The sequence below is a fragment of the Alosa alosa genome, chromosome 10, assembly GCF_017589495.1.
Source record: "Alosa alosa isolate M-15738 ecotype Scorff River chromosome 10, AALO_Geno_1.1, whole genome shotgun sequence".
Classification (NCBI taxonomy): Eukaryota; Metazoa; Chordata; class Actinopteri; order Clupeiformes; family Clupeidae; genus Alosa; species Alosa alosa.
The window spans coordinates 28,356,121-28,378,843 of NC_063198.1; the positions used below are offsets into that span (position 1 = coordinate 28,356,121).

At 42.3% G+C, this 22,723-nt stretch overlaps 2 protein-coding genes across 2 annotated transcripts; both read left to right on the forward strand.

The window, feature by feature from the left end:
• Positions 1–12,905, forward strand: cav4a (caveolin 4a). Its single transcript, XM_048254987.1, has 4 exons — positions 1–25; positions 4,800–5,039; positions 10,947–11,134; positions 12,158–12,905. The coding sequence occupies exons 2-4, from the start codon at positions 4,815–4,817 to the stop codon at positions 12,306–12,308; spliced, it is 564 nt and encodes a 187-aa protein (XP_048110944.1). The 5' UTR covers positions 1–25; positions 4,800–4,814; the 3' UTR covers positions 12,309–12,905.
• A 1,721-nt stretch (positions 12,906–14,626) lies between these two features.
• LOC125302168 (caveolin-3-like) lies at positions 14,627–17,878 on the forward strand. Its single transcript, XM_048255214.1, has 2 exons — positions 14,627–15,175; positions 16,777–17,878. Exons 1-2 carry the CDS (start codon positions 15,047–15,049, stop codon positions 17,116–17,118), a joined length of 471 nt encoding a protein of 156 aa, XP_048111171.1. The 5' UTR covers positions 14,627–15,046; the 3' UTR covers positions 17,119–17,878.
• The last annotated feature ends 4,845 nt before the right edge of the window (positions 17,879–22,723 follow it).

Below are 22,723 nucleotides of genomic sequence, written 5' to 3' on the forward strand. Positions count from 1 at the left end.
TAACAATCTTTGTTAACACGACTAGGTGAGGATGATTTTAATAATAATACATAAATAAATGTTTAACTTTGATGACTTTGAAGGCGAAGGAAGTGTGAGAAGAATTTCTGTGTATCTATCAAATGAGTTACAAGATTCAGTTCGATGGCTAACGCCACGAGGTTAAGTGTGAGTCTGCGCAGTACTGGGGGGACCAACTGAAAAATCGTTCTATTTGACTCAGTGCCCTCCCATTGAAAACGACGGAGTCTGTTCGTCCATTTCTTTTACTGTCTATGGGAGGAAAGGACTTTGCTAAAGCCACAAACTTCATGCGAGCCTCATGATTGGAGGAGCATATGGTCTCGTGGTTCATGTAAACTTCAAAAATTTCCCGGAAGTGATTGACAATGGATTAGAATGCATTAAATAAGATACTGTTCCATGAGAGACAGAGCCACAATTTTGGATAATTGACAGCCAATAAATGCATTGATATACAATATTTATAACACAGTGTAATTATTGTGTAAACTGTGTAGTTATCCTACCATTACAACAATATTAAATTAAATTCCAGACCGTAGCCTGCTAACGGGTGACCTTTTTTTTCTCCCTTTTACATGTGTCACTTATTAATTTCTGTACAAAACCAAGATGGAAGATTCTTTAGAAAACGCAATAGCACCCACCCCATAAGTGTAGCCTAGGCCTATCTAAATTATCGTTATAAAAAAAATTACCTCCTATAGTGACTGAAGAGCTGTACAGTGTTTTTGAGACCAGCCTACATGCATGGAGCTCCAGTGATGTGTAATGGTGGGCATGTTAAGTTAACCGTAGCATTACCTACACAGTAGCCTAACCCCATGGTAATGCGAGTGATCATAATAACATATAAAACGTGATATAGTCCTTGATAAATAACCAGGCTATAAACTCATAAACAACAGCATTTTGTCACTGTTGTCATTCACCTTGCTGTGAATACAGCACTAAGATGCTAGGCTAAAGAGCTTGAGATTCAGAGAACCTGCATGGTTGTGCTCATCCTGTCAGAAAATAGCAATTTGATCAGTGATCATGCATCATATCAGCGCAAGCTTGGTTTGAAACTTTCTGGGGATGGGGTTTACACGATCCTTCACTGGGATAGTGCCTGCTGTGTTAATATGACCGTGCCAATGCTAACAGTTGCAGCTCCATCAAATCTATATAGGTTCTCATGCATATTAGGCTAGCTTTTGCCAATGAAAATGAATGCAACATAAAAAAACAGTCCTGCCCCTAACTGAAGAAACGTTTACGTTACCATCAGTGTTAACAACAAACTCAGCTTCACTGCTGCAAACAAAGTTGGCTATATGCTTCGCCATATAACGAACCAGCTAGCCTTGTGATAACAAAATCTTTACCTTTTGTTTAGTCCACTGAAAGTTATCCACATATCAAACGATTAAATACACGGTTATGGAGGAATTGTTTTGGGGAAGCAGTTGCACTATATCCCACTTTTGCTGCCTTTAAACCACTTAAATCCATAGCCTAGATGAGCATTGCGCTTATGTTACAACTTGACGTGATGGTAAAGCTAAATGCCCGAGAAACATCACGTCATAAAAGTTGTACTAAACGCAAAAACTTAATGACAGCTGTTCGCGGTGTAGCCTAGTGCTGCCTAATTGAAATGGGATAGGCAGTTATATTCGGCTATGTGTGGCACGTTTATTGGACTGCTCTTTTAATTTATTTGATGAGGAACTGATAAAAACTGAGCAGCAGAAAAGCTGTCGATATATAAATCGTTTATTATTATAATTAGGCTATTGATAGCCTACGATTACTTTACTACTATTACTGTTATTATTATTATTATTTTTATTATTATTATTATTATTCGGATGAGGCAATAATGCAAATCTGAGTCTGAAATGTTGGCTACAGTCAGTCTATACTGCTGTAACTGCACTGCTGCTATTATTAATTGTTAACTTCCGGGAATTATTTGAGGCTTCCATTAGCTGCCATTGTTGGGAAAAAATGGAACATTAGCTTCAATGGAGTTGTCGCAACTCTACCTTTATATGGCTTTGTTATTATACACGCTGTTCTCCCCCTTTATTTATCTTTCCCTCTGTGTTACACAGACATTCAAACAGACAGGCACCATGAAACGGTATACTAAAAGTTTTTATAATTATTTAAACAATGAAGCATTGAAATAAATAGGCCACACATTTCAAGGACATGGGTTTCTGTGGTGCTTGTTGTCCTGAATAATCCTGGATATATGAAACAATATGCGCTGTTATATATTGAACATACAACTTTAATACATCTTTAAAATAACATTAAAATTTTACAAAATGTCTTGGCTTGGCTCTTGGCTTTTTCATTGGAAACAGATGTTTTAATGGGCCGCTGACTGGCTGCCATCTCTTAGGCCTACTCATGGACATCATGTGGATTATCCTTTAATGGATCCAAAGGTTGGGGGCAGTGGGAGGTAGACAGTAAAAGCCCTGCTGGGACAGTGCACTTGACACTGTGCTGACTGGCAGAGAGTTGGGCTGACGTAGTCCACTGACTCTGTACACAGATCAGCCTTCCGACTCAGTGCTTCTGCTGCCCAGTACATTTCCAGGATTTCTCAGTGGGAGAGGAATTCACAGGAGAGCCCGGTTGCTGATGTCAGCCACTGTATTTGTGGACAGAATCTGTTAATATATAACACATTGACAGCCTGCAATTTCAGTAATTAAGTATTCCTAAAACTACAAGCTTAGGGATTGGAACCCCTCAGTTAATGTACGAAAACCCTGCATTCTTTGAAACTCCTTAAAACCAGAAATTTAACAAAAGCTCAATTGCTGATTCAAACATTGTAAAAATATCTCAAGATCTCAACATCTCACCTGACTAGGGGAGCAGGTATTTACATGAATGAGAACCGTTATTATCTGAGTTAAGTCCCTGTAATGAGGAAATGCCAGGAAATGTTTATATAGTCCAGACATAAGTGTTGAAACTGGCAACCACACACCATAGTCTTAAAAGAGAATTCCGGTGTGATATTGACCTAAAGTGTGTTGAAACATGATACCGAGTGTGAACGTATGTCTCATAGCCCATCTCGGCTTGTCCCCTGCACTCCAAAATCTGGCTTAGTTAGCCGATGCTACCAACAGCTTTTTCAATGGTGGTGCTTCGCATCGGGCTAGCCATGCAAATAAATCACTGTTTTACACCATTTACGAGGCTCAATGTATCTCCACACTTCATTGGTAGACTTCGAGGGCCCTGACATTTAAAACGAGACATTGAGAACTTTGAAAAAGCACTGGTAGTTTACTTACAAGGCGATTTACGAGACAGTATCTTCAACGAAGTTTAGCGTTTGCAGCCATCTTGAATTTAGTCACGATAAGTCGGCGACGAGAAGAATGAACAGGTATGATAAGGGATCAGATTCCAAAAAATTTCAGTGGAAATGCATGGATTCCAGTTTCTTCCAGTAGCAGCAACTGGAATCCATGCATTTCCACGGAATTATTTTATTCGTTTTAAATGTCAGGGCCCTCGGAAGTCTACCAATGAAGTGTGGAGATACATTGAGCCTCGTAAATGGTGTAAAACAGTTATTTGTTTGCATGGCTAGCCCGATGCCGAAGCACCACCATTGAAAAAGCTGTTGGTAGCATCGGCTAACTAGCGCCAGATTTTGGAGTGCAGGGGACAAGCCGAGATGGGCTATGAGACATACGTTCACACTCGGTATCATGTTTCAACACACTTTAGGTCAATATCACACCGGAATTCTCCTTTAACATACCCAGTCCAAAGATAGGCTAATTTTGTGTAGAGGATGGAACAAAAACCTTTGACCTTGAAAATGGTGTTGGCCAGAAGGTGGCGCCTCTGTATCAGTGCACTGTCACACGGTATGTTTGCTACTAGTTTAACTGTTGCTTTGCTTTCTAGCACCTGTTATCACAGAATGCCATAGCCATATATTTCAACAGACCAGCAATGCAAAGGCCACAGTGTTTGTTAATGATACACATCAGTCTTCCCCAATAGAACCCCTTCAGGCCACCCTCTTTCATGAACAGGGCCACGTCCGGACTGCTCTTAAGCAGGATTCACACCTGCCCTCAGCCAGTAGAGCATTCACACCTGCCCTCAGCCAGTAGCAGTGGAAGACATTCTCAGGCTTCCCGCTTGTATGAGTTGAAAGGCTCCTCTTCCCTGAGGGTCTCCTAACTTGACTTGACATGACTGTGCTGCTGCTCTCTCCTCGCTTGGCCCATCTGCTCGGCTCCGTGCCTCTCCCAGGAGTGAGAGAGTATTTACGGAGCACATGTGGAGCTCGGCCCTTAAGATATTAATAACGTCTGTATTGGAGCGGAGGGCCAGGAGGGGGGGATGGGGGTGTCTGTGATCCACCCTTGCAAGCGAGCAGGGGTTCGGAAATTCCAGTCGGGGCATGGTCTGTTTCCCAATATAACTCACAGCAAAGCAGTGACTGCCCAACCAGGGTTTAGGCTGTCAACCTCAGACTGTGTGAGTATGTGTCTGTGTGTATGTGAGTTGGTGGGAGCACTCGACAGGATCAAGTGAATATGCGGCATTGAGAAAAGACTGAGGGCCAGTGTGTGGACGTTGGCTTTGCTAATTTGCTAGTTCCTCTCGCTTTTCTCACCCTTTTCCCCTGCTCTCTTGCTATCCCCTTTCCCCTCTCTCTCCTTATCGCTCTATCCCTCCACTCCTCCCTCTCTCTCTCTCTCTCTCTCTCTCTCTACTGTGGTTGAGTGTGAAAGTGTGTGTGGGGCACCATGATGCATGGAATGGACCATGAAGAGGTGGACATTGACCTGGGGGATATGGACGAGCCACAGCAGACACAACCACAGCAGCTGCAGCAGCTGAGCTGGAAGATGCCTCTGGAGACAGTCCTGGAGGAGGAAGAGGACGAGGAGGAAGATGAAATCTCCACCCAGAGTGACACCAGGCCCCTGATCAATGAGAGGGACCCACGGCAGATGAATGAGTGCCTAAAGGTAGAAAGGAACATTTAGTCCGATTTCGTTTCTGAGTCCATCTTCAATAGTCAAACTGATTCACTGAAAGCTTACTAATGCAACAATGTCCAGGTATGTGCAGATGGTTTTTAGCCCCTAGTTCACCATATCCAATATGACTTCTGGTCTCTGTAAAGGCGTTGTAAGAACAAAATGGTTCTGTAGAGAACTTTCTCTAGCCTACCGGATGTCGTAAGGTTTAATATCCCATTGTATTTGTAAAAAGTACAAATATGTCAAAAGTAAAATAATCACAATACATGTTGACTCAACAGCTAAACATCATTGTAGATGTCTTACATTGAAGCATTTTAAAGTTGACTGATATTTAGCAGACACTTTTATCCAAAATTACAGACTTTTGGGGTTGGTTCTAGCCTACTATATTTGGTTGGGCTGGTCGAAATTTTGGGTGGGCAATATAGCAAAGCGGTCAAATTGAAAATGGCTTTGTATTTTGTATCAAAATACTTAATACTGTAGGTGTACTTTTGTGGTTTAAAAATACTGTATATACTTTTGGTGATGTGATGACATCATAAAAGTCCAAAACAATGAATGTAGCCTCTGACTGGTGCTGACTTATTTGCCCAGACTTGTTGTGATCATAATATTGAGATTCAGGAAGATTATCCAGTGCAAGATGAGTAACTTATAGGTTGCTCACACATACAATACACTCCCTCTCATACCAAACTCAAGTTTCTTGAGAACTTTAATCATCCAGTCGGAATGCATGGGACCGGTTGCCCTGCGGTGAGCGTGCATTGACGATGTCAGAGACTTGTCTGTACCACTTGACATGTTCAGTTGTGACTTTTTAAGTGCACGATCTCTGATACAATATTTACGCTATGAGATGTAACAGGCAGGTCAGCATGATAGTTGATTTGTTGACTGTTTGCAGGTTATGGCATGTCTCGCAGGCAGAGAAAAGCTGTTGTCCACGTAATCAACAGAGTCAGTGTACTGATGATTAGACAGATATGGAAGTTTTGCAAAGTGATATCATGCTCCCTTTAAACAGTATTTTTAGGCTTACTTTTCAAAATACGAAAATACAGTATTTTTATAAATGGTGTGGCTAATGTATTTCGGCTAGTTTATTTTGATACACTAAAAATTAGGCTGTTTGATGTTTTATTTTAAAATACATTTTGATGTATTTTTGCCCATCCCTGCCAACAGCTCTACACAACACACACAGCAACACTCTAGCCCACCCTGGCCCCTGCTTAGAGCCGGCCCTGCAGACTCTAAATGGTGGGAAACAAACCTGGTGTGACCGGTTGTCGGTCAGTGACTCATTTTCACACAAAGGTTTATCACTCTGGTGGGCTAACACATGGTAAACACACAAAGTAGCCTAGCTGATACTATTAGCCGATGGCTATACTGAATTATTTTGCAAGGAAATTCACCGGTCAGCCTAGTATAGGCTACCAGTAGCCTGGGTGCCATTCCGAACTTAGTCCTGCCCACAACATTTGAGGTCGGGAAGTTCGGTCTGGCATTGCTTCATTGTCGTGCAAGTATGCTTGCCCTAGATCGGGCGGACCAATCAAATCGGGCTTCACGATGATGGACAGGTGAGCAACAGCCCCTGGTCTATCACGTCATCTGAGCACGCTTAGATTAGGCTTATGTTTGAAACAAAAACGCTGTGGCTAGAAGGATACATGGCTTTTAAGACCCCATATGGAAAATGCATATTATTTATGAGGTTTTATCACTGAAAACGATTATTTCTGAAAACTTTGGCCAAAGTTGAGATGTGGGAAAACTCGTGGTTTCACTTTCATCAAGGGAAAACAGCAGCGCTATAGCATTGCGACATGTTCCCTCGTTCGTTTGAAATCTTTGATTGACCACCTGTTTGAGGGATTTGCGACAGCCTTTCCCAGCTGTTTAACATGTTTGTAGGCTAGCATATCAGCTAGGAGTTATTGACGGCACTAACTTTTACAAAAGACCAGAAAACAATGTTAAGGCATTTGTGGAGAAGAAGGATGGTTTGTGTGTTTTCTACACCTCACGGTAAGCTATTTCGTTGCTCTGATTGGTTAGGTCTATCCAATTGAGTGCAAAGGCATCCCCCCCCGTATCGGTTGAAACACGCCCCATAATTATGTCCCAATGGAGCAGTATCAGACTCATATTCTGACTAGAATTGAGTATGACTACGTCAGGCTAGGCTACCAGTACACTTAAGATGAAAGACAATAGCCTACAGTACATGTAAAACTAAAATCAAAAAGCTGGCCCTACAGTATGTTCATGAGACCTAATCTGAGAAAAGTTTGGACAAACCCTGCAGTAGGCCTAAAACATGTCTGAGGCGTCAGGGATGGATTACTGCACAGGCCTACCGGGCCCAGGCCCAGGGGCCCAAGGGGTCAGGGGGCCCTGAAGCCCAAGCCTTTGCATGGAATTATTGCCTCAATATCAACAAATAAGGATGTAGGCTATGAATCTGATTGCATTAAAATATTGGCCATCCCCAAAATGCACCAGAAAACAGGAAATCACATCATGCAAATTAAAAAAAATTCTGGGGGAGGACCCCCAAACCCCCCTTCCCACATATGTGACAATACTTACAACCGGACCCGCGTCACACAGAGCAGGTTGTTTGCGCCATGCCCCTTTTGAGGGGAAAACATTCCCTCAGAACAAGCCAGAGTGAACCAGTAGACATGTACCAACCACACATCTAAGAACCCCTCCCTGAGTTTCTTTTGCCTACCATGTCCTCAAAAAAAATCCTGACAGAAGAAAATTATGGCTACAAGCCATAAGAAGAGAAGACCGTATGACACTTCTGGTCACTGAGTGGGTTGTTGCACCACTAAGTAGCCTACTCGGGGAGACTGAAGGGACATGTTTTATATTAATTGAATTAAGCTTTTGTAGGTATCTTTCACGGTCAACGAACGGCAAAGTGGTTATGTATTGAGTGGTCATATTGATTTGTGGTATTTTTTGTTATTATTTACTCCCTGCGATTTCTGTGCAATTACGTTTATTGACCCTAATTTGCGTTGGAGTTAATGAGAGGGGTTGTTTGTTTTCCCCCCGAAAGGGGCGGGAACGTTTGTCACGAGTCAAGTTCCCGGATGTGCCGGTCTAACGTATTAGTGGGGAGCCCTTAATACAACTGGGTTGTTCATAATCCGTCCATGTGAGGCATAGAGGGCAGGGTTGCCAACTCTCACGCATCTGGCGTGACACTCACGCTTTCAGCACCAATCTCACGCTCTCACGCACACTCAAGAAATGTCACGCCAAATCCATTCTTTTTTTTGCAATCCGTTCATTTTTTGTTGATGACTAGACCACAACATTGTTTCTAAATGACAGGATATGAGTTTAAGGCATACATATGTCTAGACCAACAGCATGGTAGGCTAGGTCTAATATCCGCCTACAACGTTCTCAGCAGTTTTCTCTGATTGTTGATTCGCTAGGCTATTTTAATCCGGTCCGCGACACCTTCACGGAACACGCTGCTATTTAGACATGCAGACCGACATAAAGTGTGGCCGCCCATTCTTCTCTAGGAACTACTCGCGAAGTAGCCTCACAGACATCACATTAAATAACTTTTTCTCATCTGGTGCTATAGCCGCTATTTGCTGCGATAAACGGTTCGCGAGAAAATTAACTTTCAAGAAATAATCAGATTAGGCTACTATAGCTCTGCGCTCATTTCAATTCATATAGGAGGAATATCTCACAAACTTGTCGTTCCACGCATGACAAACCGTAAACCAGAATAAACAGCAGACCTTACCGAACACAAAGGTGTAATGCAATCCCCTGTACAATAAGCCGTTCCAGAGTAATCCGGTTTTGAAATGGCAGCAAATTTCTATATGGTCTCCAATTTTGGGCTTTAAGTGTCTTAAAACTGAGCTGTGCTTAAATACCTACATATGTGTAAATATTAAAATCAGAGGATATAGCCTACAGCTCATGGCTAAGAGTTTGTCGATGTAGCCATAATGATTTGTTTTCACAAAATGCTAAGCATGCATGTATTTAAGTGTCCTAAAAAAGTGTGCATATTGGTCAATGCATAATTTCATAACAGGCCAAATAGAAAATAAATGTTAAATATAGCCTAGACATAATATTAAAATCAGATGATTTAGGATAGTATAGAGTTAGATAAAGTTGGATGGCTCCAGAACTCACACCAGTGGATTGGGTCTTAAAGGAGCCACACCACTTTTATGACACTATAGCTGTTCTGTTGACCTTTAGATTTGTTGCTACTGGGCATGAAGTGCAGGTCAATTATGAGTTCTGTCCAACATTGATGGTAGGTTTAGAAAAAAAGTCAGCACATTTTAATCATATTGCAATAATACCAATAACCGTGATCATTTTGGTCATGATTTTTCATCAAATGTTCATACTGTATCTCTAGTGGCTGGTAGACTTTAGACTCCACCAGCCACAATGGTAGGTGGAAAAAAATATTCCATCCCTGATACATACATACTCACATTCCGTACACTCATACACACATTCATCTCAATCTGTCCATTTCTTTCTACAAAACTCGCCAAAAGTCATCATTTAAGGGGTTATTTTTACATTTTTTCTACTGAGCTACTACCTTTTTCAGGTGGGCAGGGGGGCCCTTTTCATGTCTGTGCCCAGGGGCCCAGTGGCTCATAATCCTTCCATGCCATGGGGTTACAACACTGGTCTTGTTTTCAAGTGCAATCAATAATTTAATTGTACATTTTGAAGAAACTTTTCCATTCTATTAGGTTTTTTTAAAAAAACATAAATCAGGGATTATACTGTACATAGCAAAACAATCAGGGGACAGACATTTTTTATATAACATAAAATTAGGTTTGGGGAAAAATTTAATGCACACGCACTATGACTTCACAAAATCTCACTCCAGCCAAACACCCAAAGTTGGCAACCCTGATAGAGGGCAAGACGTAGGGAGGGAGCAAAACAGTAGATAGCCTACTGTTCAGTGGTAGCGTAGTGGATCAGGAGCTAGGCTAGTATGCAGTAGCCAGAAAAAAATAGTTTGATCGCTGCCACCGTTGTGGCCTTCAGCAAAGTAGTTTACCCAAAGTTTCTCTGGGTAGACAAGCCCATGAAATAACTGAGTCATGAAAGTCACTTTGGATTAAACGCGTCAGCCAAAATGAGCAAGTAAGTATGTAGAGTTGAGTCACTCACACTCTAGAGAGTCATTTGAGTTTGGAGTAAGAGCAGATGAAGCAGCTGCCAGTGGGAAGCTCTCTGTTGGTGAGATTGTATTTGAGGAAACAACCTTTAGAAATGTTTTGTTGGATGTTGCTGGGAGGCCTACTGTACTTCAGGGCCGCCTCTTTCTTTCACCTCTACTGCCCTCTGCTGACCATAGATTGCAAGTGCAGGTTTTGTTTTCAGAGCTCTAGGATGGCAGATGTGGTGAATGACATTGACAGCAAAGCTACATGTTGTTAGTGTGATTATGCTAGGCACTAGGCAGACACAAGCAGTAAGTAAAGGTGCCAATGTCAATGTGAACACAATGTTGACTCAAATGCCAACCTTACATGTCTGTCTTTTAGTGTCACATCCACATTTAGGCCTACAGACACTAAGCTACATTTTATACAATAGCCAAGTATGTCTCTGGAGCCAACCACATAGGAATCTGCCTAGGGTCAGAACAATTAGTGTTGCTGTGTTCAAAACATGCTAAGCCAATCCAACACAATATGAAGGTGAGGCTCAGATTTAGTTTCCATTAGCTCCGAAACAAGTCTAAAGTAAGCGAGTTGTTCTCAAAATGAGCATTACTGTCATTTTCATATGCCTTTTTATAGACACTTCATAAATTGTCTATGCTTCCTTTACTATCAGGTAACCTTCGAAGACGTGATCGCCGAACCTGAATCTGTTCGTAGCGGAGACCGTATTTGGATCTGTAGCAATGCCTTGTTCGAGGTGTCCAGAGTGTGGTTTTACCGGATCGTAACTGTGTTGCTGGCTGTGCCAGTCTCACTCATCGCCGGTATGCTGTTCGGAGTCCTCAGCTGCTTCCACATCTGGTGAGTGAGTGTGTCCCCTCCCTCCCCCAATCAGCAGAGGAAAAATTGTTTCACTAATCATTTAGCCTATAGCCTACCCTTAATTTGCATAGTTCCCAATTACCCACTGGCATTTGAGAGCCATTTCCATGCCCAGATGGCAAATGCTGAGGGAGTCTCTGCTCTTGTTAATCTATTGTTTTTTTTCCCTTCTTTTGCATATTTGCTAGTGATGTGAAATGCATTATATCAGCCAGCCCCCAACTGGGGGCTCTAATTACCTAAACCTCTAAATCTTTGGGCAATACCTGCAGTATGTTTCCATAACACTGCAGAATAATTGTTTAAATGCATGGATTTATGGATTTCATTACTTTTAGTACCTAAACCACTCAGTTTCATATGTCAAACCTGATGGATTATCTGGGGCAGGATTTGCCCTCAATGGTCTGCGCTTTTTCCTGTGGTTACAAATGACCCATCATATTTATTTTTGCGGGCATCAGAGGGACACCCTCAGGAAATCTGTTCTATGGTCAGCAAAATCAGACACAAACAAGCCTGAGCTGTTGTGGGTAAATGAGTAGAGAAGTTCCTGTAACGCTTTCTTGAAGGTATAAGTATGTTTACTCTTTTGATCCCGTGAGGGAAATTTGGTCTCTGCATTTATCCCAATCCGTGGATTAATGAAACACACTCAGCACACAGTGAACACACAGTGAGGTGAAGCACACACTAATCCCGGCGCAGTGGCAGCTCCTGCAACAACAGCGGCGCTCGGGGAGCAGTGAGGGGTTAGGTGCCTTGCTCAAGGGCACTTCAGCCATGCCTACTGGTCAGGGTTTGAACCGGCAACCCTCCAGTTACAAGTCCGAAGCGCTAACCAGTAGGCCACGGCTGCCCCAAGGTTCCTTTACAGTGGAAGTTCATGCATCAAGTGCAACCCTAAAAGCTTCAGGTTTTTGGAGTGTCTTTTGCCGTGCTGTGGTAGCTGTTTTACAGCAATGCCCCAGTTTTAAAGTGAACGCTTTTCTGTGTGTCCAGGCTTCTGACTCCATGCGTGAAGATAACCCTTCTGAACACAGGCTGGCTGCAGACACTGTGGAGCAGCATGCTGGACACCTTCGTCCTCCCGTTCTTCCAGAGCGCTGCTGGGTGCTTCAACAGCATAAGTGTCCGCCAGGGGCAGCAGTGACATGGTGGACTATGGACTATGGAGTCCACCATTCAGAGACGAATGTGTGTTTGCATTTTCCAATCGAGAGAGACATATGGTGGGAATACACCTACCAGTGAGAAGACATGTCGTTTCCTATTTTCACCTTAGAGGTGGAAAGGAAGTTGATGAATGGACATTCAATATTTTTTTTTAAAGACGCTGGGAAGGAAGACATGCAAATTTATATTTGTAATCTGTCTGTGAACGAGATTTTGCACCCACTCTCCCCATGCTCTGCTTGTGGATGTGGGACTTGAATAATGACTATGGCATTATGGGATGTGTTGACTGTGTGGGACTGAATAATGACTATGGCGTTATGGGATGTGTTGACTGTGTGCCTAAAGCTTAATCTTTTCTGACTGGTGGCTGTGCTGATTGGCATTTCTTTTTAATTCCCTTTTACCACTGGCTTCTTTTATTTACATTTTCCTATTGGTTCATTCAGACAGGCAATGTTGTCTTATTACAGGGCGTCCAATTTTGTTTCAAGCCTCCTTTCTTATGGGTTATGTTAGATATCAGAAAAGGTAAAGCCAGCTACCTGAATAAAAGCTAACTCCAAAATGTCCATTCAAAATATATATTTTTTGATATTCTTAATGTCAACAGTAAAAAGAAGCTCTAGGTTTGAAACCCCTTCCCCCTTGCAAAACCTTGCTGATACACCACAGCTCTGAACGCTTGTGTCATATTTCATACAGTTTCCATCTCAAGCATCAGTCAGCAGACCTGTCAGACACCCCCCCCCCTCCCTTCTCCGCTCAGGGCTGTCTCAGTCTGGCCTCTGTATTGTCTGCACACTTTGGGATTGTATAATCTGACACGTCATCCATCTTTTGAAGAGGAGATCGGCTAAATAAGAAAGCAATGCAGCTAAAACATGTCGGTTTGACTTAGAGAATTGACGGTAATGTCAAATTGGATTTGCAGACCCAAAGTGCCTTATGAATAACCATAAAATAATGGTTGCTGCCATGCTAGATTGAAGACAAGTACACCATGCCAACCATTCTAACTGTTTCTGTGATGTAGACCAGTATTGACTTGGTGCTGGCATTGGCATGCATGGATTACTTTTGTCCTGTGGTTGCTATTGACAGTCTCTCTTTTTGTCTGACTCTGTTCCCCCTCTCCTTGCAACCCCTTTCTCTCTCTACCCATAAATCTTTTCTTTCCTACTCTCTCTCTATACACACCATCTTCCTTTCACAAATCAAGCTTCCCCTCTCTCTGTCACACACACACACACACACACGCACACACACACACAGTGTTCTTGTGCTTTCTCACCTTTCAGAGGGAAAACCCTTTTTGACTTGTATATGTGATGAATATAAACCTCAGTCTAACCTTCCCTCCAGGCTCAAGGGTGTATCAAGCTGCTATATATACCGACAATTAATCTAAGAGTCCTCTCTGGTTGCTTTGTAGGGGAACGCACAGGCACACACACACACACACACACACACACACACACAGACTTACTCACAAACACACACAAAGGGCTCATGCAGTGCAGTCTGACACATGCTGTGCTGCTCGGGAGAATTCCCTATCCGGTGAGAACAGTGAAATAAATACATAAATAAAGAACTGTATTTATCAGTCACAGCCAGACGCACAGCCTCTTGCCGTTAAATTAGGTGGACCAGGACTCCTGTGTTGCTCCTTCAAATTCAGAAATTGTGGGTGGTGTGAAGTTTCTGGGAAAAACATTTCTGGCTTTGACTTAAAATGAAGTAAAGAATGTAGATAAGCTTTTCAAAGAATCTGACAGTAAAGAAGAAACAATATGTTGACAGAAGAAACAATATGTTATACAACATTCATAAGAAGGCACATTCACATTTGAAGTAGAACAACTTTATTCCACAGTTGTAAAGTAATTGTTTTACATCAGAATTTTCTGTTTTTAATTTCACTTGGATTGGAAAATTGTGATACCAATAAGAGAGTCCAACTGTAAGTAGAGAGCGTTAATTTCCTGGGCTGGAGGTCTGTGTTTGGTCGTTTGTATCCGTGGGTCTGGGACTGATCTGTCTGGACTCCCGAGGCTTCTGCCGGGGCTGTATGACAGCAGTAATTAGAGCCACTGGCTCGCAGGTCAGCGAGAAATGCAACACAGACGTGCTTTCCCTTTTAGGAAACACTTAGGATCTATGTGCAAGTTCTGACATGCGTGTGTGTGTGTGTGTGTGTGGGGGGGGGTGTGTGGGGTTTGCATGTGTGTGTGTGTGTGTGTGTGTGGTTTTGCACGCACGTGTGTGTGTGTGTGTGTGTGTGTGTGTGTGTGTTTGCGTGTACATGTGAAGGGTCAGTGCCAAGGGACTGTTACTGTATACCATCTGATGGATACACCAGTCAGTCTATCTGTGAGGACAGCTGCTTTACCAGCATTCCTGGAGTATCTCTCTCTCTCTCTCTCTCTCTCTTATCTCTTTCAGTCTCTCAGATTTTTTTCTGGCACACAGATAGACTGTTTCTATTTCTCTCACTCTCTCTCTCTCCGTCTATCTCCTTTCCCTTACAGTCTTTTTCTGGCACAAAGACTCTCTCTCTCTCTCTCTCTCTCTCTCAATCTGACACACTAACCGACTGTCTGTCAACACAAGGGCTGTCACATCACCTGCCGTCTCCCGTCCTCATATCCTCATACCACGCACTGCAGGAGCAATATCCATCCATCCACCCATCCATCCATCTCTCCAGCTATGATCCAGACCAAAGGCATGGCCCCGGACTGCAGCGACGGCCACAATGAGGCCACCGAGAGCAGCCTCAACAGAAAGATTGACCTGGTCAACAGAGACCCCAAAGGCCTGAACGAGGAGGCAGTGAGGGTAAGTGGTTCATCTTACCAGGTAGGTGACCTGGCTTTACAAAGTAAAAGTCCCACCACATATTTGTCCCAATCATTCACTAACCCAGCTGATTCTGATAAGCACAACTATACAGCCAGGTCTCTAGTGATTAGTGACATTGCCTGTTAAGTGCACTGCTAAAAACAGTATGTGGTAAAGCTTTTACTCTCTGAACCCGGGATTACCCACCTCTGCATGATGTCAGATAATCTTGGTCCATCATGAGAAGCTCAAATGCTGGCACACAGCCAGGAAAAAAGGCTGAATTGGAGTGATGGTGAAGTCATGTGTCTTAGGTAGTAAAGAGTTTAGACACATTTGCTAACATCTGCTTGTATGATTTAGTTAAAATTGTAGATTACAGAAATTAATTAAGGACCACCCTAAAAGCTTTTGCCTAATCTTTTGTATTTACAACGGTGTTAAAAATAGCTATTGCATCCTGTATAATATTACTGTAATTAGACTTGCTTGTTGATCAGCCACTGTTAGAAGTCCCCAGCCAATAGCACACGGAATTAAAAAAAAATCCTGTGTATAATTGATGACAACCCCTTGAGGAGGGAAAGCACAGCACCAATTGTCTTTATGACTCAGAGCGGCGCGTACACTGGCACACAGGGCATTTGAGGTACCACTGTTAATCTCATTCACATCGTACCAAGAAATTTAATTACAGGACAAATGGCTGTTTACCCTGGTGCCATGGGATCTTCGCCTCTTGGCAACATCAATTCTGGTCTATCTGCCACTTCTGTCTGTCAGATTCATATCCTGTGAACGAGCCAAATGAAATGTGGCCACAGTTGTCTGATAGGGGGAGTGTAATGGAGGCCAAATGAGAGTGAGAACAACTCATATCCGGCACGTCAGCTTTGAGTTTATGATGTTGCCTCATTTGCAGGATTAGGATCTTTTGTCAAACACCACCGAGTTCCAAATTTAGATTGGCTCTGAACTCCAGGGTGCCGTGTTAAGCATAGCAACTGAGACTTAATGAGATAACCAGAAAATATTAACTTTGAGTGTTTTGTAAAGAGACATATTTTTATTTTTTTCTGCTGTTGGACATTTTCTTAATTGTAGCAGTAGTGTCTCTTACAGCGCGCTCTCTTTGCTGTGTCAGTGGTAGTCGGGAACTCTCTAGCCTCTCTCTGCATACAGGGGGTGTGAGGAGACCAAGCATAACAGTGTGCATCGTGTCATGACTCTTCCTAAACCCTCCGCATTTACATTTCACACATCCTGAGATTCCCAGCAACTAGAGCACAGTGAGTATATACTGCATATGCAGTGCATTTAACGAGCAATTATATTCTCTGGGGATTGCTGGCATGCTGAAGTGCCTTTAAGCTCCAGACAGATGACCTACCACATACAGTATTTGTTCCAGTCATTCACTAAATTCTCATTTTAATTCCAATTAGTACAGCTCGTCAGCCAGCTATATGAGCTAATTCAGGAGGGACTTTACTCTCTGAATAGGAAATAAGGAAATGAGGAATAGGAATGACTTTCTGTAGCCAGGGTTACCCACCTCTGGCTCCAGGAACTGACCTCTGACTCTCAATCCCTCACAGGTGGACTTTGAGGATGTCATTGCCGAGCCGGACGGGACCCGCAGCCTGGATGGCGTTTGGAAGGCCAGCTACAGCGCCTTCACCGTGTCCAAATACTGGTGCTACCGGCTGCTGTCGGCACTCCTGGGCGTGCCCCTGGCACTGCTGTGGGGCGTGCTCTTTGCCACGCTGTCGTTCGGCCACGTGTGGCTGGTGGGTCCCTGCGCCCACAGCTGCCTCGTAGAGTGGCAGTGCCTGGGCCGAGTGTACGGGCATGGGGTGCGCGCGCTCTGTGACCCCCTGTGTGAGTCCGTGGGCAGGATGTTCCAGAGCGTGCGAGTGGTCCTGAGGAAAGAGATATGACCACGTGCAGAGGTCAGTCATGGACTAGACTCTCTTGAGAAATCTGCACACGCATCCAATTTCAAGCTTTGGGGTTTGATTCTACCTGACTGGGTCAACTTCACTCAGTGCTTCCAACAACCAAGTTCGCAAAAAATGAAATGAGAGCTCACCTGTTTCTCCAAAGGGACCCAGAGGAGAAATAAGCCGAGATAAGAACAGCTTGAGAAGAAAAACAAGAATATTTTGAGATCTTCAGTTGAACTTAAATTGGAAATTGGAGACAAGAGGAGCACTATTTCACAACTGATAAATTGTCCTTCGGGCAACACTGTTTTATAACTATATCACTAAAATGTAAAATATTGTAACTGACTAACACAAAATTAAATATCTTTACATGGTTTTGCAATGTTTGCCAATGCATGATAGAGGTGACACAGAAGAGTTTGAAATCTGTCTGCCCTTTCCAGCTCTTTCTGATCAGATTTTTCTGAGATCAGATAAAGCTGAAAACTGCTAGAAGCGTGCCTACACAAACAGCTCATACCCAACCCACTCAGGACACAGACTGCTGTGGATGATGTGGATCTTTTTTTTCTACTCAAATCTGTTTGATGTGTGTAAAATCACAACCTGATTCATCTCTGTCCTTCTTGTGTCCATGTAGCATTAAACTTCATTTAAACATATCAATTCACCTAACAGAGATATCTCAGAGAGCGATACATTTTCACATACACTTGTTTCAAACATCAATAAAGGTAAAGGTTGGACTGTACTGGATGTTCTCCCATATGGCCTTCATCACCCTTTCACGCCAGGCTTAGATAATAAAGTTGATCATTCATCTGAACCCCTCCGGAACAAAAGGCATTGATGGAAACCATCTGCTTATACCGGTGAGTTCTAGTTCTAGATCACCTCTCTCCACACTGTCCAACATATTTAGAGCTGTTTATGTATAAGACCATGGCATAGGTCTTTGTCTGAGTTCACTTCTTTTACAGTGACAGTTTTCATGTTAGATAGTGTTGTGAATAACTGGCACTAAGTACTTGTGAAGTGTATTTTTAAATAAATTCATGGGTCAGTGCACATCTTATAGCTGTCTCATGCAGTTCAACCAGTTTAACTGTTTAGACAGTCTGTCAGTGAGAACCATGTGAGGTAAACATTTACAAGAATTTACATCGAGTTCAGCCAAGTCCCAGTAAGGAGGATTTCACTGGATACTGAGGAAAAAATTTGCCAAGTACGTGACGTGGCATCAAACTAATGCGATGTATCCACCGCGCTCGGACGAGGTGTTATTACATTTCCCAGAAAAACACAAAACCTAATGTGTCTCTGCCTCTATCTCCTGCTTCGTCTGCAGACTGGCTGTGCCAGGGATGGCTTTTCAACCATTAACTCCAGGGAGCAGCAGACGAGTTTAGAGTTCACTCGCTTTCATTTGCCCTCCTGTCGCTGTATTATTGTTGGACTGATAGTGGAAGCATCAGATTAATTGGCTTTCTCGGTAGAGGTTCTTGTCTGTGTGCTTGGTGGTGTTTTGGACGGAGTTGTGAAGCATTAAACTTTCTCTCTATTATTTTCATCCGCCTGTGTGATAATAGGATTTTTAAATTTGTTTAGGTGGCTTAACCTTGGCAGGAGTGTGTGTAGTATCAAATCAAGTTTCAACTAATGAAAGAAACAATAGCCAGACAGAAGACACAGAGAGAGGCTTTTTAATATATGAGATAACATTCAGTGGGAGTGAGTCACAGTTTAACAAAACACCAAGGAAATGCCACTTTGTAAAACAAAAGTATTGGTCTTGCTCTGCATGGAGTGCTTGGCAAGTCAAAGGTTTACACAAAATAGACAGAAAGCAGGTGTATTTGCTGTGCATACACACACACACACACACACACACACACACACACACACACCCGCACACACAAACAAACACACATAGTTCAATAACACTGTGTACTTCACCAGAAAAGTAGGACAATAAATTAGTGGCAATACACAAATGGAAATAAATGATGTAAAAATGTCTTAAATCTTTTTAAAAAATGTGACATAGAAATGTTGTGTGTATTTCACATGATATATTGTTAACAGAAATTACAGTATTTCAGTCATATCTTGATGGGAATAATGTAGTCGTCTTGCCTTCATGTTTCACATTTCTTCAAACATCCTATTTCCACGGAAAGATCTGTTGATATATATAACAGGCACAAGAATTTAATTATAGACTTGATTTATCAACTGCCTCTAAAATAAGCACCCAGCTGGATTATGTACAGGACAATTCTTACTTGTAAGATGAAGATGTTCTACCCTGTTAGTGTGTGTGGAATGTGGAATTTAGATGTAACAAGGGGTCAATTTCACCACATGTACATTGCTATTCTGTGTCTAAGGTCAAATCCATTCTCACTTTTAGCATGAATTTTTCAACTGCCATTGCTTAAATGACATTTGAGACTTCAAATTCTAACTCCTGAGTCCTTACCTATTATCCCATGCCCATTACTTGAGAGAGCCAGTCAATGGTCACATCTTTGAGGACATTGAGGGGCTGATCAAGAGAAAATGTTTTCCATATTTTTGACTCTGTCTCATGTTACAATATACAGCATGTTTTGAGTACACAAACAAGAAAATAAACCAGAACAAAATGTCTGGCCTATGCCAAGCACACATAATAAATTGCCCAGAAACCCGGTAACTGTTCTTGGCCTTGTGCCCCAGTTTCATAAGGCCAAGCGACATGCGCACAATAGCTTTAGATCATCTCCAAAGGTGCACTTTTGGTGTGCCCACATTTTACATACATTCGTTACATATTCTCAAAACTTACTGTACATCAGCTGTTCTATATGAAATCATGTGAGCTTTCCACCTCTCAAAGGAGTTTATTCACTAATAATTGCAACTTTTTAACATTAAAAAATCACACTGTATTATCCACATTCACAATATGTACACTCATCAACACTCTAGGAAGCATTAAAATACCACTGGTATTGTTATAAAAATTAGAATATAACCTCCACCATCATCGAACATGTTCTGAATGCCTTTTTAAAAAATCTGATACCGCATGGCACAGTCCTCCTTTCCGTGATCACAAAATTCATAGTTTACCCACCTCTTATCTTACCACTACACCCCTGGTCAGTTGTGACTGTATACAGTCCCTTATGATGTGCTGATGGTTTGAACAGTTCAGCTCAGCTCAGGACACCAAGCACACACCTCATTTCCTTCCTTCGCTCGTTGAAGATGCAGAGAGTAAGTTAATGTTTCCTCAACTCATAGAGGCAGGTCTCACAGGTAATGAATAGCTCCACAGGCCTTACATGTAAATACTGCTTCAAACAGCCTGCGCAGAAGGTGACAGATCAAAGCTGGCTATGTCTGGGATTTACTCAGTCTTTACATGGGAATGCATATAGACCCTTTCAAGAGAGTTCCATTATCAGCATCATAGTTGGCCCCACAAGGCTTCCGTTTTATCATTCCATATGTTATCTTAATGCAGAGGAAGTAGATTGTGAACCAAATACAGTAGAACGTTCAAGCATTGTTTTTGTTTTTATTGTTGAAAGGGTCCATACTTTAAGAGAACATGCCCAAACATGTTTTACCAGTGCATCAGGAAACTAAAGTTTGTTTATATTAGCATTTTGTTAGCATTGAGTTACCCCGCAACAGACATGAGGTAACAATCAATTAGGGTTGCCACCTGTCCAGGATTTCCTGATTGTCCAGGATTTTCATGGTCTGTCCAGGAAAATAAAAATAAATATCCTGGACACTGAATGTCCCGGATTTTTGTACATGATGCGCAAAATGTGTATTTCAGTTTAATTGAAGCGTGCCTACGTCCATAAACATATGCACAGCCTTATTGGCTCTACAAAAATGACAAATGGCATAACATGGGTGGTGGTGGTGGGGGCACGCACCGTGGAGATTCATTAGAAATGGTAAGGTGGAGAGGGAGAGTGTGTGGGACAAGGAGAGACAGAGAAAGGAAAGTTTATTCCACATTAGCAAAAAAGCAGAACCTAATTATGTATTCCACCTTTTTTCTCAATACAGCCCCCAGGTGTCCACAACTACAAACTGTTGAAAATATAACAAAATAATAAAGGTTTTATTAGCTAAACAAATAACTAGAAATTGTCATTCTTACTAATTTTAGCTACATGTATACAATTGTCGCTTAGAATGACGGTTTTTATCTTAGATGTGCGAAAGGCATCGTTGCTTACAAACAAAAAGGTCGATTGGATGGTCAAAATGTCCAGGATTTTTGTCAGACACAGGTGGCAACCCTATAATCAATCCATTTGAGAATTTTCATTTAAATAAGTGCCACTCTTAAGTAGTACGGAGCCCTAGAGGTGTCATTGCAAAATGTTTTGCATGTTGAGAGAATGTGCGCTCGTTTTACTAAATTGTGCTCTCGTTTTACTACATTGTGCACTTGTTTTACTAAATCGTAAGCTCGTTTTACTAAATTTGTGTGCTCTGTTTACTAAATTGTGTGCACAATTTACTATATTGTGCTCTCGTTTTACTATAGTGTGCGCTCATTTTACTAAATTGAGCTCTCATTTTAAGCATAGAACAAGGGCACAATTTTTTAAACGAGTGCACTATTTACTAAAACGAGCGCACGATTTACTAAAACGAGGGCACGATTTATTAAAACGAGAGCACAATTTGTAAACATGGTTATAGAACATTGTGTGCACGATCTACTTAAACGTGGCCACAATTTGTAAAACGTGCACTCAATATTGTCTTGACACATGTAAACATGAGCACATTAGGCTATAGTATATTCGAGATCTCGATCTACTAAAACGCACCCACGAATAATTAAAACGTGGGCTCGAAGAAATTAAATTGTGTGCACAAAAACGTAGTGTGGTGTCAAGGGTGGCTATAGGTGGGAGAGCAGAGCAGATGATTGTGTGTTTGCACAGGCCCCTTGTCATCTTCGTCCAGCTGAATGTTTGCCGAAGTTTTGAGTGTTTGTTGAGGTCCAAGTTTATGCAGAGCTGTGGTGCTTATCGCGAACGGTGTGAGCTACATAGCGTGAGAAGCTGAGCATCGTGTAGGCCACTGTTTATGTCTCCCGTTTCATAGTCCGTATCAAAGCTCACTGCGTTGTGTGCATCATATTGGTGTGCGGGTGGGTTATATGGTGAGGCCCATCGGGCGCTCGAGGGAACCTTATTGTATTGGGTGGGTATTACTACTAATAAGCAGTAGCCTATTTGTACCAACAGCAGTAGGTCTACGTGTTGTAATTGTTTGGGAGCTTGTCGCTGTGTGTGCTTCGATTGCCTTCACAGTTAACGTAGGCTTTAGTCAACAATCCAGGAGGTAGTGGAAACCGGTCATTACAACAGAGCCCGAGTAGCCTATGTAGCCTAGTAGAATTTCCCCATTATGGGTCTCCATAGCTGGCGGTTGACACCACAGGTGACCCTGCTACAAAGAGTCCGCTATAAACCATCCTGACCACCTAAAGGCTTTAATTAGCTGCCTACGGTTATCATCACATTACCAATATGAACTGTAATGTTACAGACAGCTGTAGGCCTAG